The 15,760-nt window shown below is 40.4% G+C and overlaps 1 protein-coding gene across 1 annotated transcript; it reads left to right on the top strand.

The window, feature by feature from the left end:
* Positions 1-1,078: 1,078 nt before the first annotated feature.
* H1-1 (H1.1 linker histone, cluster member) lies at positions 1,079-1,827 on the top strand. The gene has a single exon (XM_071211004.1). It carries the CDS (start codon positions 1,121-1,123, stop codon positions 1,769-1,771), a length of 651 nt encoding a protein of 216 aa, XP_071067105.1. The 5' UTR covers positions 1,079-1,120; the 3' UTR covers positions 1,772-1,827.
* Positions 1,828-15,760: the final 13,933 nt, after the last annotated feature.

Here is a 15,760-nt window from a genome sequence, read left to right as displayed (position 1 = left end):
TTTTATACCGCAGTTTTAGTTTCTGGTTCGCAAGGTGAAATCGTTATAGCACTTTGGTCCTTACAAATGTTCTTTACAATCACAAGTTAAAGAACAAGTGCCCTAAAACTGTACCCGAGGCTCTGCCCTCTCGCTTTTTCACTAAGGCGAGATAGACCCAGGGCACAATGCCTGGCAGGGGACTGTTTTGTGCCCCCATCGCTTACTTAACGCCTCTTTTATCTTCAACACTGGGCGTTCAAAAGCTGTTCAAGTCGATAATGAACCGACCCTGTCACTAAAGTGGTAGTGTGTGTTAACAGGGAAAACACACGGATGCAACGTTAGGGTCCGTTTGGCGTAGATGCAAGGCTAGAAGTCACTGTCAAGAGCATTGAAAATGAGGTACCAGTTGGACCACGGAGATAACTTGCAATCACAGAAGCTGTCTCCACTTTGGTTTGAGTGCAGGTGACTTCTGGTTCTAGGATTGATTTCTTTAACCAAAATACATGAAAGGACATCGCCAGATCTTGCTCTTCAACATTGTTGAAATAGGTAAGGACACTGAAGAGAACTGCTTCCGAGAGCTGCAGGAGGCAGATCCCCACGCTTTCCTCTCCCCCTTCCCCGCCAATTCGAACAGATCAGGACACGATCTTTATCATTTCTTACAAGTCAGAAACGAGCCCCGTGTTCCCCACCACTTCTAGGAGTTGAGAGGAAACCCCTAGGATTCTAATGTGAATGGATTTTAGGTGGCCTGCCGCTATATAAATGTAAAATATAAAGGCCTGCTTCTGAGCGGCAAGGAGCCTTCTCTGAGGTTAGTGGGCGGCTGAGAGCCCCCCCCACTGCTCCACCCTGCACCACCCACCCGGTATCCACCGGGCAGAGCCCTGGGGCGACTGGGGCGGTGTCTGGGGCGCTTGCGCGCTGAGAGCAGCAGGCCCGCAGGCCCCAGCGGCCGGGGTAGGTAAGCGGGCGACGACGCAGAGGGCGCTAGAGGTGCAGGGGGAGGTCGTCCGCGCGCACCAATCACCGGGCGACCTCGGCCTATAAATACTCGGCGCCGGCGCCTCTGGCGTCCTCCCGCCGCGTCAGGCTCGAGCTGATTACGTTTCTTGGTTCCACTGCCGTCATGTCCGAGGCCGGCCCGCCTGCCCCGGCTGCCTCGGCGGCCCTGGAGAAGGCGCCAGCTGGCAAGAAGGCGAAGAAGCCTGCCAAGGCTGCAGCAGCCGCCAAGAGGAAGCCCGCCGGGCCCTCGGTGTCGGAGCTGATCGTGCAGGCGGTTTCCTCCTCCAAGGAGCGCAGCGGCGTGTCCCTGGCGGCGCTCAAGAAGGCGCTGGCGGCCGCCGGCTACGACGTGGAGAAGAACAACAGCCGCATCAAGCTGGGCCTCAAGAGCCTGGTGAGCAAGGGCACCCTGGTGCAGACCAAGGGCACCGGCGCCTCCGGCTCCTTCAAGCTCGGCAAGAAGGCGCCCGGGGAGGCCAAGCCCAGCGCCACGAAGGCAGCAGCCAAGGCTAAGGTAGCGGGCGCGCCCAAAAAGCCTAAGAAAGCCACGGGGGCCGCCGCCAAGAAAGGGGTCAAGACTCCGAAGAAGGCTAAAAAGCCTGCGGTGACGAGAAGACCCTCCAAGAGCCCCAAAAAGCCCAAAGCCGTGAAAGCGAAGAAGGTAGCAAAGAGCCCCGCCAAAGCCAAGGCTGTGAAGCCCAAAGCTCCCAAGGCCAAGGTGACCAAGCCGAAGGCCGCCGTCAAGCCTAAGAAGGCGGCGCCCAAGAAAAAGTAAGAGTTCTGGTTGGAAACTTCTCCAGCTAAACCAACGGCTCTTTTAAGAGCCACCTACACCCTTCAAAAAGAGCTCTCGTACGCTGGCTTCTCTGCGGCTTGCTAAGCCGGGGTTCGGCTGCCACACGCGCGGTGGGTTGCGAGCTTTGCTCCCTGCTAGCAGTGACGGGTGCCCGCACCTGGGTCGGACTCTGCCGGCTCATTCAGTCCTGCCAATTTAGGCTGAGCCGGCGCTTCCTTAGGTGGTTTCAGGTGTGCGGCAAAGTGGCAGCTGTTTCCTTACTCTGGAGGTTAATTCTGCATTAGAATGCCCGGGGTAACTTTAGCCAGAGGTCCCAAGCCCCAGCTTGGTAAAAAAACAGCCCCTGGCCCAGGCAGCAACCGTGAACCACCCCGGCTCGCTTCTTTGAGGTCTGATTAGTCAAACCTTTCCCCCCCGTACTTGATCAGGGAGGGAAGGCTGAGTCCTTGGGTGCAATTCTGCTAAAGCTGTCCTTTCCGAAATCGGATGGGTCTGATGCCTTAGCTATGTCCTCTGCGGATGCGGACGAGCTGTCGGGGGACATGGTGTGGATTCGGAAAGAGGCGCTGGGCTGCAGTGGTGTTTAGAGTTGAAGGCCAAACGCCCTCACTGGGGTTCCTTGAGTGTTTTTAGAAACAACTGCCCTGGTTGGGTGATAACTGAAAATCCCACTCTAGGTCCAACTGGGTCATTATTTCATCTGCAGGATTTTCCACACTGGAGGTACCATCTTACAATAAGTACTGGAAACCCTTTGGCAGAATTGTCCCTTTTAAGCTTTTGCAGTTTTAACTCTGGGGTTCACATCTTATTGACCTCTTTGTTCATACATGAAGAATTATGAGCAAGGTTGCTCACTTGCTTAACACAGCTCAGTAAGTTATGGAACTATATTTTTACATATGCACATAATATTCTTTAATCAGTTGCTTTATTTTTCCAGTGGTATATTTTTTCCTCTTATGTTTGGCTACCTCCAGCCCCTCTCATCCCCAGTTCAGCCATTTCACAGCCTACTTCCCCCGGCCCAACCCATGTAAAAACAATCTGGTATGTTTTCCTTTGAACTTGGTCTTCTATATGCACCAAATTATACATGTACCTGATTTATTTATTTTTCTTACTAGCCCCTCCCCTCTCAATCAAAGTGGTCATGCACACACTTGCTTTTCTCTCTCAACAGAACCTTATGGAAATCCTTTCAAATTGACTTATCTCCCCCGCTCCCAAGTCTTTCACATGAACTATCATTTTATCCATCCTTTTCCTATTGATAGGCATTCACAATATTTCTAGTTACCACTGTTGATCATGGTTTGAATATGTGCTTTAGGGAATTGCCTGCTTGCCTTAGGGAATTGCCTGCTTGCCTGCTCATATTATTTTTCACTGTTCAGTTTCCCTTTTTCATATCATTTTGTGGTTTTTATGTGTTAGATATTAACTTTATATTTACCATCTGTGTTGCAGACAATTTTCTAATTTTGGCATCTTTTTGTGTATTGTGTAATTTCCACATACTAGATTTCAACCATGTATATACAATATATATTTTTAACTAAAATGTCTTAGTCACAAATAGATTGTTTCTTTTATAGTTTCTTGATTTTTTCTCTTGGTTAAGCTGTCCCCACTCTCCATTGTTCACGCAGTCCCCTAGATTTTCTTCTAAATAGAAAAAAAAGTCTTAATTTGTCTAGAATTTTAAAAAATCTAAGATTTCAAATTTACATTTTCCCAGATGGAGGGTCTGTTTTAGCATCATTTATTTTAAAATCCACCCATTTCCCCATTGAACTGAAAAGTACCATTGCTATTTATTAAATTCTCATATAAAGGCATTTATTTCTGTATTCTTTTCTACTGATCTTGTTGCTCCTTTGTTAATACCCTATTAATTTGATCACAGTGACTCTGATGTCAGAGTAAGCAAGTTCCACTCAATTGTATAAAATTTCTTGGCTATTCTTCGACTTCTATACTTCTATATGAATGTTAAATAAAATCACTCTAGCCAATATTCAAAAGATCCCTATTGGTTCTTGTCATTGTATTTAAATTTATTTTTGTGAACCTTACATTAGTTTCTTTCCATCCAAAGTACATATTTATGTATTTTTTTCCTTTTGTTCAGATCTTATTTTATGTTTTGTTTCTTCATATGTCCTTTGTATTCTAGTCCTTCTTAGTTTATAGGCTTCTCTTGTGAATGGAATACTCTTCACATTTCTTTTTAGATCTTACTGCTAAGAGGGAAGAAATGTATAGTTAGTTTCTGAAGTTAATTCTGGTTTCCTCTTCTTACTTTACTCTTTAAACAAGAACACCTTGGGTTTTCTTAGTCATGAGCAAATAAAATAATTCTATGTCTCTTTTGCTTTCCTTAATGTGAATACCGAGCATTTCATTTTTTCACGTTGCACTTACAAAACCTTAAAGAAGAGTTGAATAAATTTAATTTTAACAGGCAACCCACTTTAGTTCCTGGTTTTAATTACTTGGTATTAAGTGTTTTGTCCTTCAGGATAACATTTATTAAGTTTGCATATCCATTATATTTAAATAGTTTCCTTCTATTCCTATTTTACTTTTTAAAAAATTGAATGGCTGCTAGATTTTCCTTATGTATGATGTGATCATATAGCTTTTCTACTTTTATTTCAGTGCTTTTTTAGATGTTAAGCCCTCAAACTCAATACAGCAGAATAAGAAGGATGAGAGATGTTTTCCTAAGATGACTCACCTACAAGAGAGGATCAGCTATGTTAAATTTGCGGAGTCTGTGAGATGACCAGGTGGAGGAGTGACTGAGGTCAAACACTGCTGATAGATCAAAGGGAGTAAAGCCTGAGGATGGTACACAGTTTAGCCTCTTGGGGCCACTGGTGGGCTTGACGAGAGTAGTTTTAGTGAGATGGAATTACAAACTTGGGAGTCATTGGCATATGGATGGTATTTCAAACCAAGAGCTTGGATGAGGTCACCAAGGGGCCACTGAGGTAGAGACGATGTGACCGAGATGAGAAGAGTCTGAGTCCTGAGGCATTTGGCATCAAAGGTTGGGAAACCAGGCTCTGACCGTTTCTCATGGACAAATCTGTGCTCACATTTGCTTATTTTGAAGTCAAAAGGCTGGATTAGAGCAGTGATTTTCAAACTGTATGTGATGGCCTGTTAGGATTAGAACATAGTGTGTTCTAAAGGTAAATATATCTTCTTGGAACTCATGTTTCAGGCAGTTTTGCTGTTAGGTCTGTTAAATAAAATAAAATGACTGCCTGCATTGGGCATTGCTGGGAGGGACCCCTTTCTGGGATTTTCCAGAAGACAAAAAAAGATTGACCAGCAGGGGCTTTGAGCATATGGAATGCACTCAACAGGGTAAGTAACATCTGGTGATAAGCCAGTTTCAGTCCAGTAGAGACAGCTTTTCCGAATGAACAAACATACCATACTGATCAATGTATATCTGCTCTCCACTTTGCAAGACCCCCCTATGTAAAATGGAAACTTAATGCCGGCCAATCAGAACATTTCCTCACTTGCTTCTGCGTTTGCTTTATAAGCTCCCCTCATCCACACCCTTGGTGGAGCTCCCATCTACTTCTGAATGGGAAGTTAACCAATTTATGACTTGCTCAGTAAAGCTGTGAGATCCTAAATTAATAGGCATATGTATGAAATGTGCTGGGTCACACATTTCTTATTGGGTATTACAGTAAAAAAAAAGTCTGAAAACCAAGTCTGATGCTATGGTTTTTCTAACTCCTAGAAGTTCTGACCACAGAATTATATCAGATCTAACATTATACAAAAGAAAAAAAACCTTGAAATCAATCTCCTTGTCTCAGGGATCTTCTTGAGAAAGTAGGTGACAAGTGATTTAAAGTCCTGCTCTTTACTACTTGTTTTGATTATCCCTGTGGGGACTCTTATAAAGGCAAGAGGGAGGGGCAGAGACCTATAGGCTACAAACAATAGGTTTTGCTAATTAAATCATAAAATAAAATTTTTCATCTTTAATGCCACTGGCCTTATTGTCTCTTGTGCAGCCAAAGTAAAAAAGGTAAATATTGAGAAGGGAGGAATGATTACAAGTTGCGTTTTTTTTTTCCTCTGTCTTTTTTATACCATACTGTATTTTTCAAGTCTCAATATTTAGAGTTGGAGGAGCTTAAGTCATTTAGCTTGGTGCCACTTTGTAAATGAGGAAAGCAAATCCCAAAGAAATGTGGTGACTGGCCCAGGACCTCTCTCCTGGACAGTGGTGGAGCTGGGACCAGAGTCCACATGTTGGGTGCTCTCGTGGCTCACCACAGGATGCCTGACCTCCTTTACAGAAGTCTGCGCCAAGTCCTCAGCCTGCCTGGATCATCTGTGATACTGAAGACCAGATTATGTGACAATTCTTCAGCCTGCCATTCTGCAGTTATCTAAAGATTTCTTAGTTTTACCTTTGGTGAAGAGAGATGCAGACCTGAAGACCCTCATAAAGCAGGAGTAAGGAGATCCTGGACAGTTCTTTTCCTCAGTTTGCCTTGCCCACCTCTTGGCTCTCACTGTCACATTGACATGCAAAGTCAAAACAATAAAAGGAATCCATTGAAATAATTTCAGTTGGATGATAAGGCAGCTCTGGGTGCAGGGAATGCGCTCAAGGATGGAGATTCCCCAAAAGAGAAACTATTTTAGGGAAAGAGACTCTTAACAGCTGGTGGGAGTATATAGTATTATAGGATAGATGAAAAGCCTTTTGTGCAAGTAAAGAAAGCCTCAAACCAAAGTGTTCCTGAGGGGGAGGGCCTTAGGGATGTCCAGACACCATAGGCAAGCCACAGGGCCTCATGAAATTAAGTGGGCCTTAACTGGGAATAATATATGCACATCTATTTCCCCAAGATAACACAGATATACCCATTTATAAATGTCCTAATCATGATTCTTCTACTTTTATTTTCAATTTACCTGTTAAGTATAGTTCTCAGAGACTAAAAGGCATTGGATTGCTCCTCTACCGGCTGAGCCTGAAACCTAGCAGAGATGCAGTCAATTCCTATACTCTAGTTCTTCGGGTCTGCCCTGGACAACCAACTAAATGATGAGAGTGGACCAGGCCCACCCCCCAAATGAGGATCTTCAACTGCAAGCAAAACAATTCCCTTCCTCTGCCCCATTATATCTATGTCACTTCTCAGCCTGATGCAGCCAGTGCAGACATGGTCCCAAAGCCCACAAGATTGTGGAATGAAGAAAAAAGGTAAGGAAGTGGGGTGGGGGTGGGGGTTTAACCACTGACCAAAGCAGATATGTTACTGCAGTTGTTGAGTAACTTGTAACACTGATACAAATACATTTTTTAAATTAAAAAGAAAAAAAAAAACATTTGTGCAGATTCAGTACATGTTGATTTTTTTCAATCTCCTTTCTCCCCAGTTTTCCATCAGTTTCTTCCAACTAGATACCCCCTTTGTCCATTCCATATAGCTCTCATTCTATCTCCATCAGACAAACCGAGCCTGAACCCAGGCACCTCTGGTCCACTCCAGGACAGAATGTTTCTAAAAGGTAATACTCAGGATGAGATTTGCAGCTAATGGGAGTTTTCTTAGAGACCATCAGTAATAGCTCTAGACTACAAGTGAAACAAGGATAGGCAAAATCAGGGTGCATATATCTCCCAAGAGGGAAGTAGGAGAGTAGGAATTGGGATTTTTCAGTTTCCAGATTTTCCTAGCAGAGGGAGGCTGATGCCAGTCTGAGCATAGAGTCAGAAAAGGCTGTTAGTGGCCTTCAAACACCAACCATCACGTCTGCCCTGCCTAAGTGTTCAGGGAAAAGATTATCCATTTGAAGTATTTTTTAAAATATTCAGAACAAAATGATTACTTTTCTACAGGCTGTGTATTTTTTTTCATACTTTATCATAGTATCTATTCAAGTTTACATTTTACTTTTTTTAACTTAAATAAGCATTTTAATAGGTTTCTCTATATTCTAATAATCATTTAAACATTGCATAATTCTTCAAACTCATTGATATATTAAATTTACAGTCACTCATTTGGTTTGTTAGAATTGCAGAATAATTTGGCAGCTATAATGTTACAACTACTACTGAAATTATAACTAACAAAAGCTATACATTTCTTAAACAAATTAAATAATATAAATAAAGAAATAGGTAATTTCTTTCCCAAATGCCATTCCATGAGATAATGTTTTAAAAATATGTTCCAAGGTAATGGGCATTTATGAAGTTTGCATCATGTTTTTAATACTGATTTTATCAGAATTTAATTTATAGAACAATAAACTATTTGATTTAGAAGATTGATATACTTGCTATAACTTTACAACTTTAAAGTAGAAATAAAACGTTCCACTCAAGCTTGTTTAAATTTTTATTTATTGTATGCAAGTGTAAAAGCAAAATATCTAAGATACTCTCCCCCCATTTTTTTTTTCCAGAAATGCAAGTTTAGACTTTAGCAGAACCAGAATTTAATCAATAGCTTTCTGTGTTGACTAGATTTCTTAGGCTAAATATTTAAAAGTACTAAAGCAAGTACATTTTTCTATTATACTTTATTGAATGTTCTCTAAATTCCTGACATTCAAAGAAAACATAAGCACCATCCATATGCTATGCTATAAATGTGTTTTTTGCTCTCATTATCAATTACAACACATTAACAATCCCTTAAGGTTAAAATGATTTTCAGGTTTGTGAAATAGTGTTTGAATTATTACATTAAGTCACAAGACAGTGACTAATCTGAAATACTGACACCTCACATATGATCAGTTTAACAGCAGCAAACCTAAGATTCTTACGTTTCTGTCTTCCCATCTTCTAGTTACCTAAACACAGTTGTTAAGATCAAACTTTCACTGCCTCGCCTCCTGTATTTCAGCTGAGCCCAACAAGAAATAAATCTCATTACAAGTTTGTAGAGTTTTTACCAATGGCTTGGATTTTTTCCATGAAGAAGGCAAAAGTCCTTTGGTGAAGGTAATGGATGACATGGTGTCAAAACAGAAATAAGGAAAGGGGAGGAGGTTTGCAATATCTGGTATGGAAAATAGGGAGAGAATTGACTACAGAAACCCAGCAGGTTTCCAGGCAGAGCTGAAGTCCTGGTTGCAGATCCTGAATCTGGGACACTGAATGGCAATCCTCCAGCAGAGCCCAGGCATAGGGAACAGACAAAGAGGATGGTAGGGCTAACTAAAATGTACACTTCTGTTCAGCTGGTGAAATGCAAGATCCACTGGACAAATGGACTGGGCATCTCTGCAGAACAAGTTGGGAACTGAGGACAGGAGAGAGAAAAGATGGGGCTCGAGTGAGAGGTGGACAAGGAGGAGACTGGAGAAGAAAATGCAATGTTAGATTTACTGTTTCAGAGATATTAGGTAGGACTTGTTTAGACGATGGCTGGATTCCCATGGTACTGAAAATCATGGCTGTGGATGGACTGGATCACCAAAGCTGAGGGACAGGGAAATCACTGTCTAAGAGATCCATTCTCAAACTCTACTGTGCAAAATAGTCACATTAAGTTCCTGGTAAAACCCAGATTCATGGGCCCCACCTCACACCTTACTTACTGCACCAGAACCTGCACTCCCTCCTCCACCAATTTACAAACACTATATACCCACCAAGCAACATGCCCCCTTTCTCTCTCTATCCCATCCCCTGGTAGTCTCTAATCTACTTTCTAACTCTGCAAATTTGTTTTTTCTTGATTTTTACCAAAGTGGAACCATAGAGCATGTCTCACATGCTTTGCACTGGGACTTCCCAGTGCTGCCCACCTCCGTCAGCCGCCAGCCTCTACCTCGGCTTCACTCCTCTGCAGGGCCTTCCCTAGTTTCGAGTGTCTTGTTGCTCTCAGGCTGCTACACTTGTCCTCATATATGTCAATTTACCCATGACTAAGGTACGATGAGAATCTACAATTTCCCCAAGTCACAACAAGTTAAAAGTGGACACTAGAGAGGACACATCTCCAAATCCACTGGGGGACTGTTCTCCAGCGGTGACCTGGGAATGCAGCTCCTTCCATCTGCGATTGCCTGCCTTTAGCACAGGGCGCCTAAGTGGCTTTGGCGATGGTCTCTAGTCCAGGGAGTCTGAGGAGAAAGAAGGTTTGGAACACTGTGAGTGGTAGGTCGTTACAGGCCAGGCCTAGAAGGACATGGGTCGCTTTTGCCGAGCTTGCTAACCAGAACTCAGTATGCAGCCACACACACACACACACACGGACAGGTCGGGCTCAGCAGGGGCAAACCCTGCCTGGAAGGAAGAGGAAGAACTGCAGCAAAATGGGACAGTCTCACCACAGGCGTGGACTAACGCTTTGTCTGGCTCTGGCCTGCTCCTGCTCCTCCCAGGGGCCAACACAGATCCCTGGACTGCAATGATGGGGATTTGAGACAATACTGAGCCAGTGCAGCATCTTAAGCACACAACTGACTGATGAAATGATGCCCAAGTCAGATGATTCTGATGATCATGAAACATGTTAATGAAAAAAAAGAAATGTAATAACAGGTAATTTTTGGATTTTTAAAGTCAACTTCATTGAAATATAACTTACAGTAAATGCACAAAATTTAATTTTCTAGTTTGGTGAATTTTGAAAAATGTACACGTCCATTTTACTACCACCCTAATCAAGATACGAAATATTTCAATGGTCCCAAAACATTTCCTTATGACTCTATGAAGTAAATTCAGTAACACCTAAATAAATGGAGAGATATACCATCTGCATAGATTAGAAGGTTTAAAAGTTATGATACCAATCCTCCCAGAAATTGATATATGATTTTAATGCAACCCCTTCCCCCCAAAATTCAGCTGGCTTTTTTTTTTTTTCTTCTGGTAGAAATTGGCAAAATAATTCTAAATTTATATAGAAATGCCAAAGACAAAGGAAAGACAAAGCAATCTTTAAAAGAAGAAAAAGTCTGAGAACCTATAGCCCAAAGACCTTAAGAAGCTACTGTAATCAAGACAGTATGTATTGGCAAAAGGACAGACATATACTTCAATGGAACAGAAGAGAACCCAAAAATAGACTTACCTACACGTTTATGACAAAGTGATTTTCTACAAAAATACAAGTTTATTCAACTGGGGGAAAGAATAGTCCTTCTAACTAATGGTTCTGGAACAACTAGATAGCCTCATTGCCAAAAATAAACAAACAAAAACCCTCAACCCTTATCGCAAGCCAACACATGGAACACAGGCTTAAATGTAAAATATAAAACCGCAAAACTTCAGAAATATAAATGGTCAAATTACAAATTGAACTTCATCAAAATTATAAATTTCTGTTCTTCAAAAAACACAGGAAAGAAAATGAAAAGGGATATCACAGACTGAGAGCAAATATTTGCAATACATATATCTGACAAAAGACTTGCATCCAAAAATCTTAATTTCAATAAGACAAGCCAGTAAAAAAATGGTAAGTTTTCAATAGGTGGATTTCACACAAAAAAACATGATTTGCCAATAAGCCCACGAAGACACTCGCCATCATTAGTTACAAGGGAAATGCAAACCCCCTCTTAATTATATATGGAAATATAAGGGGGGAAATAATGGCATGATTAATGAGAATAAAAAACTTCTAAATTTTATTTTAGCCCATAATTTCAAAAGCTGCCTTCCTTAACCAAGAGCACCCTAGAACCTTCCTTCCATGTTCCATAATTCTGGTTGCTTCATAATGTCCTATTTTATCTGTTGCCAAAAAGCTGTGAGATAAACTCATTTATAGGTGGACTTAAACATATTATATGTTAAGCTTAGCAGGAACATTTTAATTTCTAAAGAAGATACTGTTTAAAGAAACAAGCACACAAACAAAACTCCAAAAAATCAGCACTTACTGGGAACATCCCACAAAGTGGTACAGTTTAATGGGAAGATCTGGAGAGTAGGCCCTTTTTGGGTCTCCACTCCCCATACACACTGGGCCTTCATACAAACACTGCCACCAACTCTGGTCACCTGGTCTAATTAATGCTGTTGCTAAGCAGCTGAACATGGTGTAGGGACTATACTACCTGAATCCTGGGTTATGCAGTACTGCTATGCCCTACTCCTCACTGTGCCAATTAGCCCTCCCCGTGGATGGTGTGTTATGAAGGCCAGAGCTGAGGATGAGCCAGGGGTTTCAGCAGACTGACGGCACAGAGAAACAAGGGGAAGTCAGTCTGGCCAATACCGATAGCTCATCATATTGTCTGCTAACCAGGTTTAGGTTTCAACTGCAGACCTGTGCAGACCACATGTAGAGCCAAAAAGAGCCACACAGAGTGTCACTAATAAGTGAACAACAGGAGCTATGAGCCAAGAGGTGATAGCTTTATCCCCTTCTGAGTATAAGTAACACACTTCCTTGTTCCATTATATAATCTACTGATTGTACCTATCTTTGGTATGTTCTACAGGTTATAAACTTACTTGCTCTGGTGTCACAAGTTAGGAATTCTGCCTGTTTCACAAGCTAGTGTATATTCATCCTCTACCTAACACAACCTACGAGTTTTGCTTATATTTCTGAAACTACTAGTACACTTACAGTCTATGCTTAACCCTTCTTATGGATCCCAACCACTGTTTTTTTTTCTGGTCTTTGTAGCAGAGCTATATATAACCTTATATAGTCTAGCAAATACATAGCTTCCTAATTTTTGCCCCCACTTCCAATGTAGGACGAACCATAGAATACAAAAAATGCTCCCCTAACCATTCCTGTAGGCTGTCCCACTTCTAATTAGCTCACCTCCAGCCCCCCCATGCCAACTGCCTCTCACAGGGCATACCCAAAGTCCTCTCTTTCTTCTACTATAAAGCTTTCCCACTTCTCTGCTTGCTTTTTAGTCTCTACCAAAAGTAAATGAGGGTGGCTGACTCCCTTGCAAGAACAAGCTCTAAAATAGCCTTTGTCTAGTATCTTTTGGGTGTTTTTCATTTATTCCCACAGTTGTCTATCAGTGGGATTAGGGTGACTTGTTTTCCTTTTAATTATTACTTTTCTTCATTTTCCTGTTAGTGTATTTTATGAGAATAATTGCAAATATCCTGTTTTCAAAAGTTCTATCAGTTTTTTGGGTTTTTTTCCCAAGAACCAGATCTGTTTCCACCTTTCCATGAAGTGCCTCCTCTAGGGGTTCTCCTCATCTCCAAAACATGCTCTAAAACATTCTTCAGGCACTATGATACCATTTACAGCTAACATTTTTTTAATGATAATAACAAACACTAACATTTATTGAGGGTTTTGTATAGGTACTATGCTTACTATGTTCTTAAAATCATTTGTATTTGCTTTTTCTGTTTATCTAGGTAGACTAAAACCTCCTACAGCCATATCCTGAAGCGGTGGTGTTTGGCAGGAAAGGAGAGGATCTCCCTCTTAGAACTGAGGTGATGGCGAACAATTTCTGAAGGAAGGGTATGAGATAAATAGCCACCTTAAAACCAACCAAATCAGCAAAGAATTAAGGTTATAAAATAATAATTTGTAAACATATGTATATGTATAAAAATGCACATCTTTATACAAATATTTTATCCCATCATGCAAGATATAAAAAGAGTCAGGATGGCTTAATATTAGAATAACTGTTAGTGTAATTCACCATATTAAAATAATTAAAGGGAAAAAATCATACTGGATGAAGAAAGTCAAAACTTCTGTGACTCAGATGAAAAGATATCTGGAAGGAAATGTGTTTCCCTAAATATATTATCAGGAAACATGAAAAGAGAACATTAAATGAGCTAATTATTCAACTTTCAAAAGTAAAAAATGAGCAAAAGGAGGAGGAAAGAGATGATTAAACTAGACATCATTGTGACAACAAACAACCCTAATGATAACAAAAGAGATTAACAAAATCAATAGCCATTTATTTCAAAATTGGTAAAATAGATCTCTGGCAAAATGAACAAAAGAAAAAAGGGGGAATAAAATTTTTTAAAATGTGGCAAAATCTGTATTTGATGCAATCCCAAACAAAATTCTAGAGGAACTGTTTTTGAGAATAAAAACATTTTAAAATTTACACAGAAAGAAAAAGCCTACAGATGTTTAAATCAACTTCAAAATATAGGATAATACACCAGTGTTCATAGCAGCAGCATTCATAATAGCCAAAAGATGGAAGCAACCTAAACATGTTTATGTTTATGTCTATAAACAGCAAATGGATGGATAAACAAAATGTGGTATATACGTACAATGGAATATATTCAGGTAAAATGGAATGAAGTTCTAATACTTGTGACAACATGGATGAACCTTGAAAAAATCATGCTGAGTGAAACAGGTCAGACAAAAAAGGACAAATATTGTATGATCTAAGTTATATGAAATAATTAGAATAAGCAAATTCATAGCATAAGAAACTAGAATACAGTTTACAAGGATGAGGGTAGGAAACAGGGAATTGGTACAGAATTTCTGTTTGCCATGATGGGAAAATTATGGTAATGGATGGTGTGATGGTAGCAGAACACTGTGAATGTTACACTACTGAATTATATATTTGAATGTGATTAAAAGGGAAAATTTTAGGCCATATATGTTACTAGAATAAAAATTAAAAACACAACAATATCTAAGCTGTAAAACACAGTGAACCCTAATATAAACTATGGACTATAGCTAGTAGTACAATTATAATAATACTCTTTCATCAATTACAGCTAATGCAAAATGTTAGTAGGGAAACTGTGGGAGTGGTATATGGGAATTCTGTATTTTCCGCATGATTTTTCTGTAAACTTAGAAGTTCTCTAATAAAAAATTAAAAAAAAAAAAATCACAGGATAAGACAGGGACCAGCCCTCCCAAATTACAATGTCATAGTGATATAGCCTGTGCATTAAATCAAAATTATTTCCAAGAGTACCTAGTCTCCAAGATGGCCAAATAAGTAATATAGGCCCTACAGTCTTTGAATGTTCAGAAGGGATGTGAGACTGAGTGTGTATTCAGGGCTGCCTCCAGACGATGTGGAAGATATGCTAATCCAAACTGGCTTGGATGTGGAGAATATGTAACTCACCTGGAAGAAATAACCTATCTGATACTAAGATCAAACACTGAAGAACCTAACCAAAGGTCTGTTTACCATCACTGTTAGTCTTCCTAATCCTATATCCTCTGTATAAAAGGGTCTGGAAAAGGATGCTTGGGACTCGATTTTTATTAGGACAAGAGTCCGCCGAGCCCGGCCAGTCGAAATAAACCAACTTCCTTCTTGGTATTCTCGTGTCCTGGCCTTCGATACCGCGCACACCCGATTTCTCTACTACAATAGTAATGAGTGTCGTATTGAAAAAGAACAAAGAGAACACTGGAATATAATAGAGAGCTCAGAGACAGATTCAGGTGGATATAGGGATAATATATGAAAAGGAGGCAACACATATCAAGGGGAAAGGACAGATAGTTTGTAAATGATGCCAGGAAAACCAGCTTACTGTATGACAAACATTAAACTGGACCCTGACTTACCATCCTTTATAAAGATGGAATCAAAAAGGATCTAAAAGTGTATGATAAAACTCTAAGGTTTATCAAAGATAACCTGACATACTAGAGGTTGGGAAGTATTTCAACTAAACCTCATAAGGACAAGCCATAAGGCAAAAATTATGTTTTTGATAACATTAAATATAAGGTTTTCTGTTCAAATAAGGAAGCTAAATAAAGAGTATATTTGTGAGAAGATACTGAAAATATGGAAAACCAATAAATGATGAATATTTGAACTGTATTGCTATCTGAAAAATCAAAAACAATATATAATAGCTTCGATGGAAAAATGGACAAAGACTATGATATGGAATTATACAGACGAGGAAACTGAAAATGCTAACAATTACGTAAAGAGATTTACAGCTCATTAGTTAAAAAACAAACAAACAAA

Source organism: Dasypus novemcinctus, chromosome 22 (genome assembly GCF_030445035.2).
Source record: "Dasypus novemcinctus isolate mDasNov1 chromosome 22, mDasNov1.1.hap2, whole genome shotgun sequence".
NCBI lineage: Eukaryota > Metazoa > Chordata > Mammalia > Cingulata > Dasypodidae > Dasypus > Dasypus novemcinctus.
This window is presented reverse-complemented; position numbering and strand designations above follow the sequence as displayed.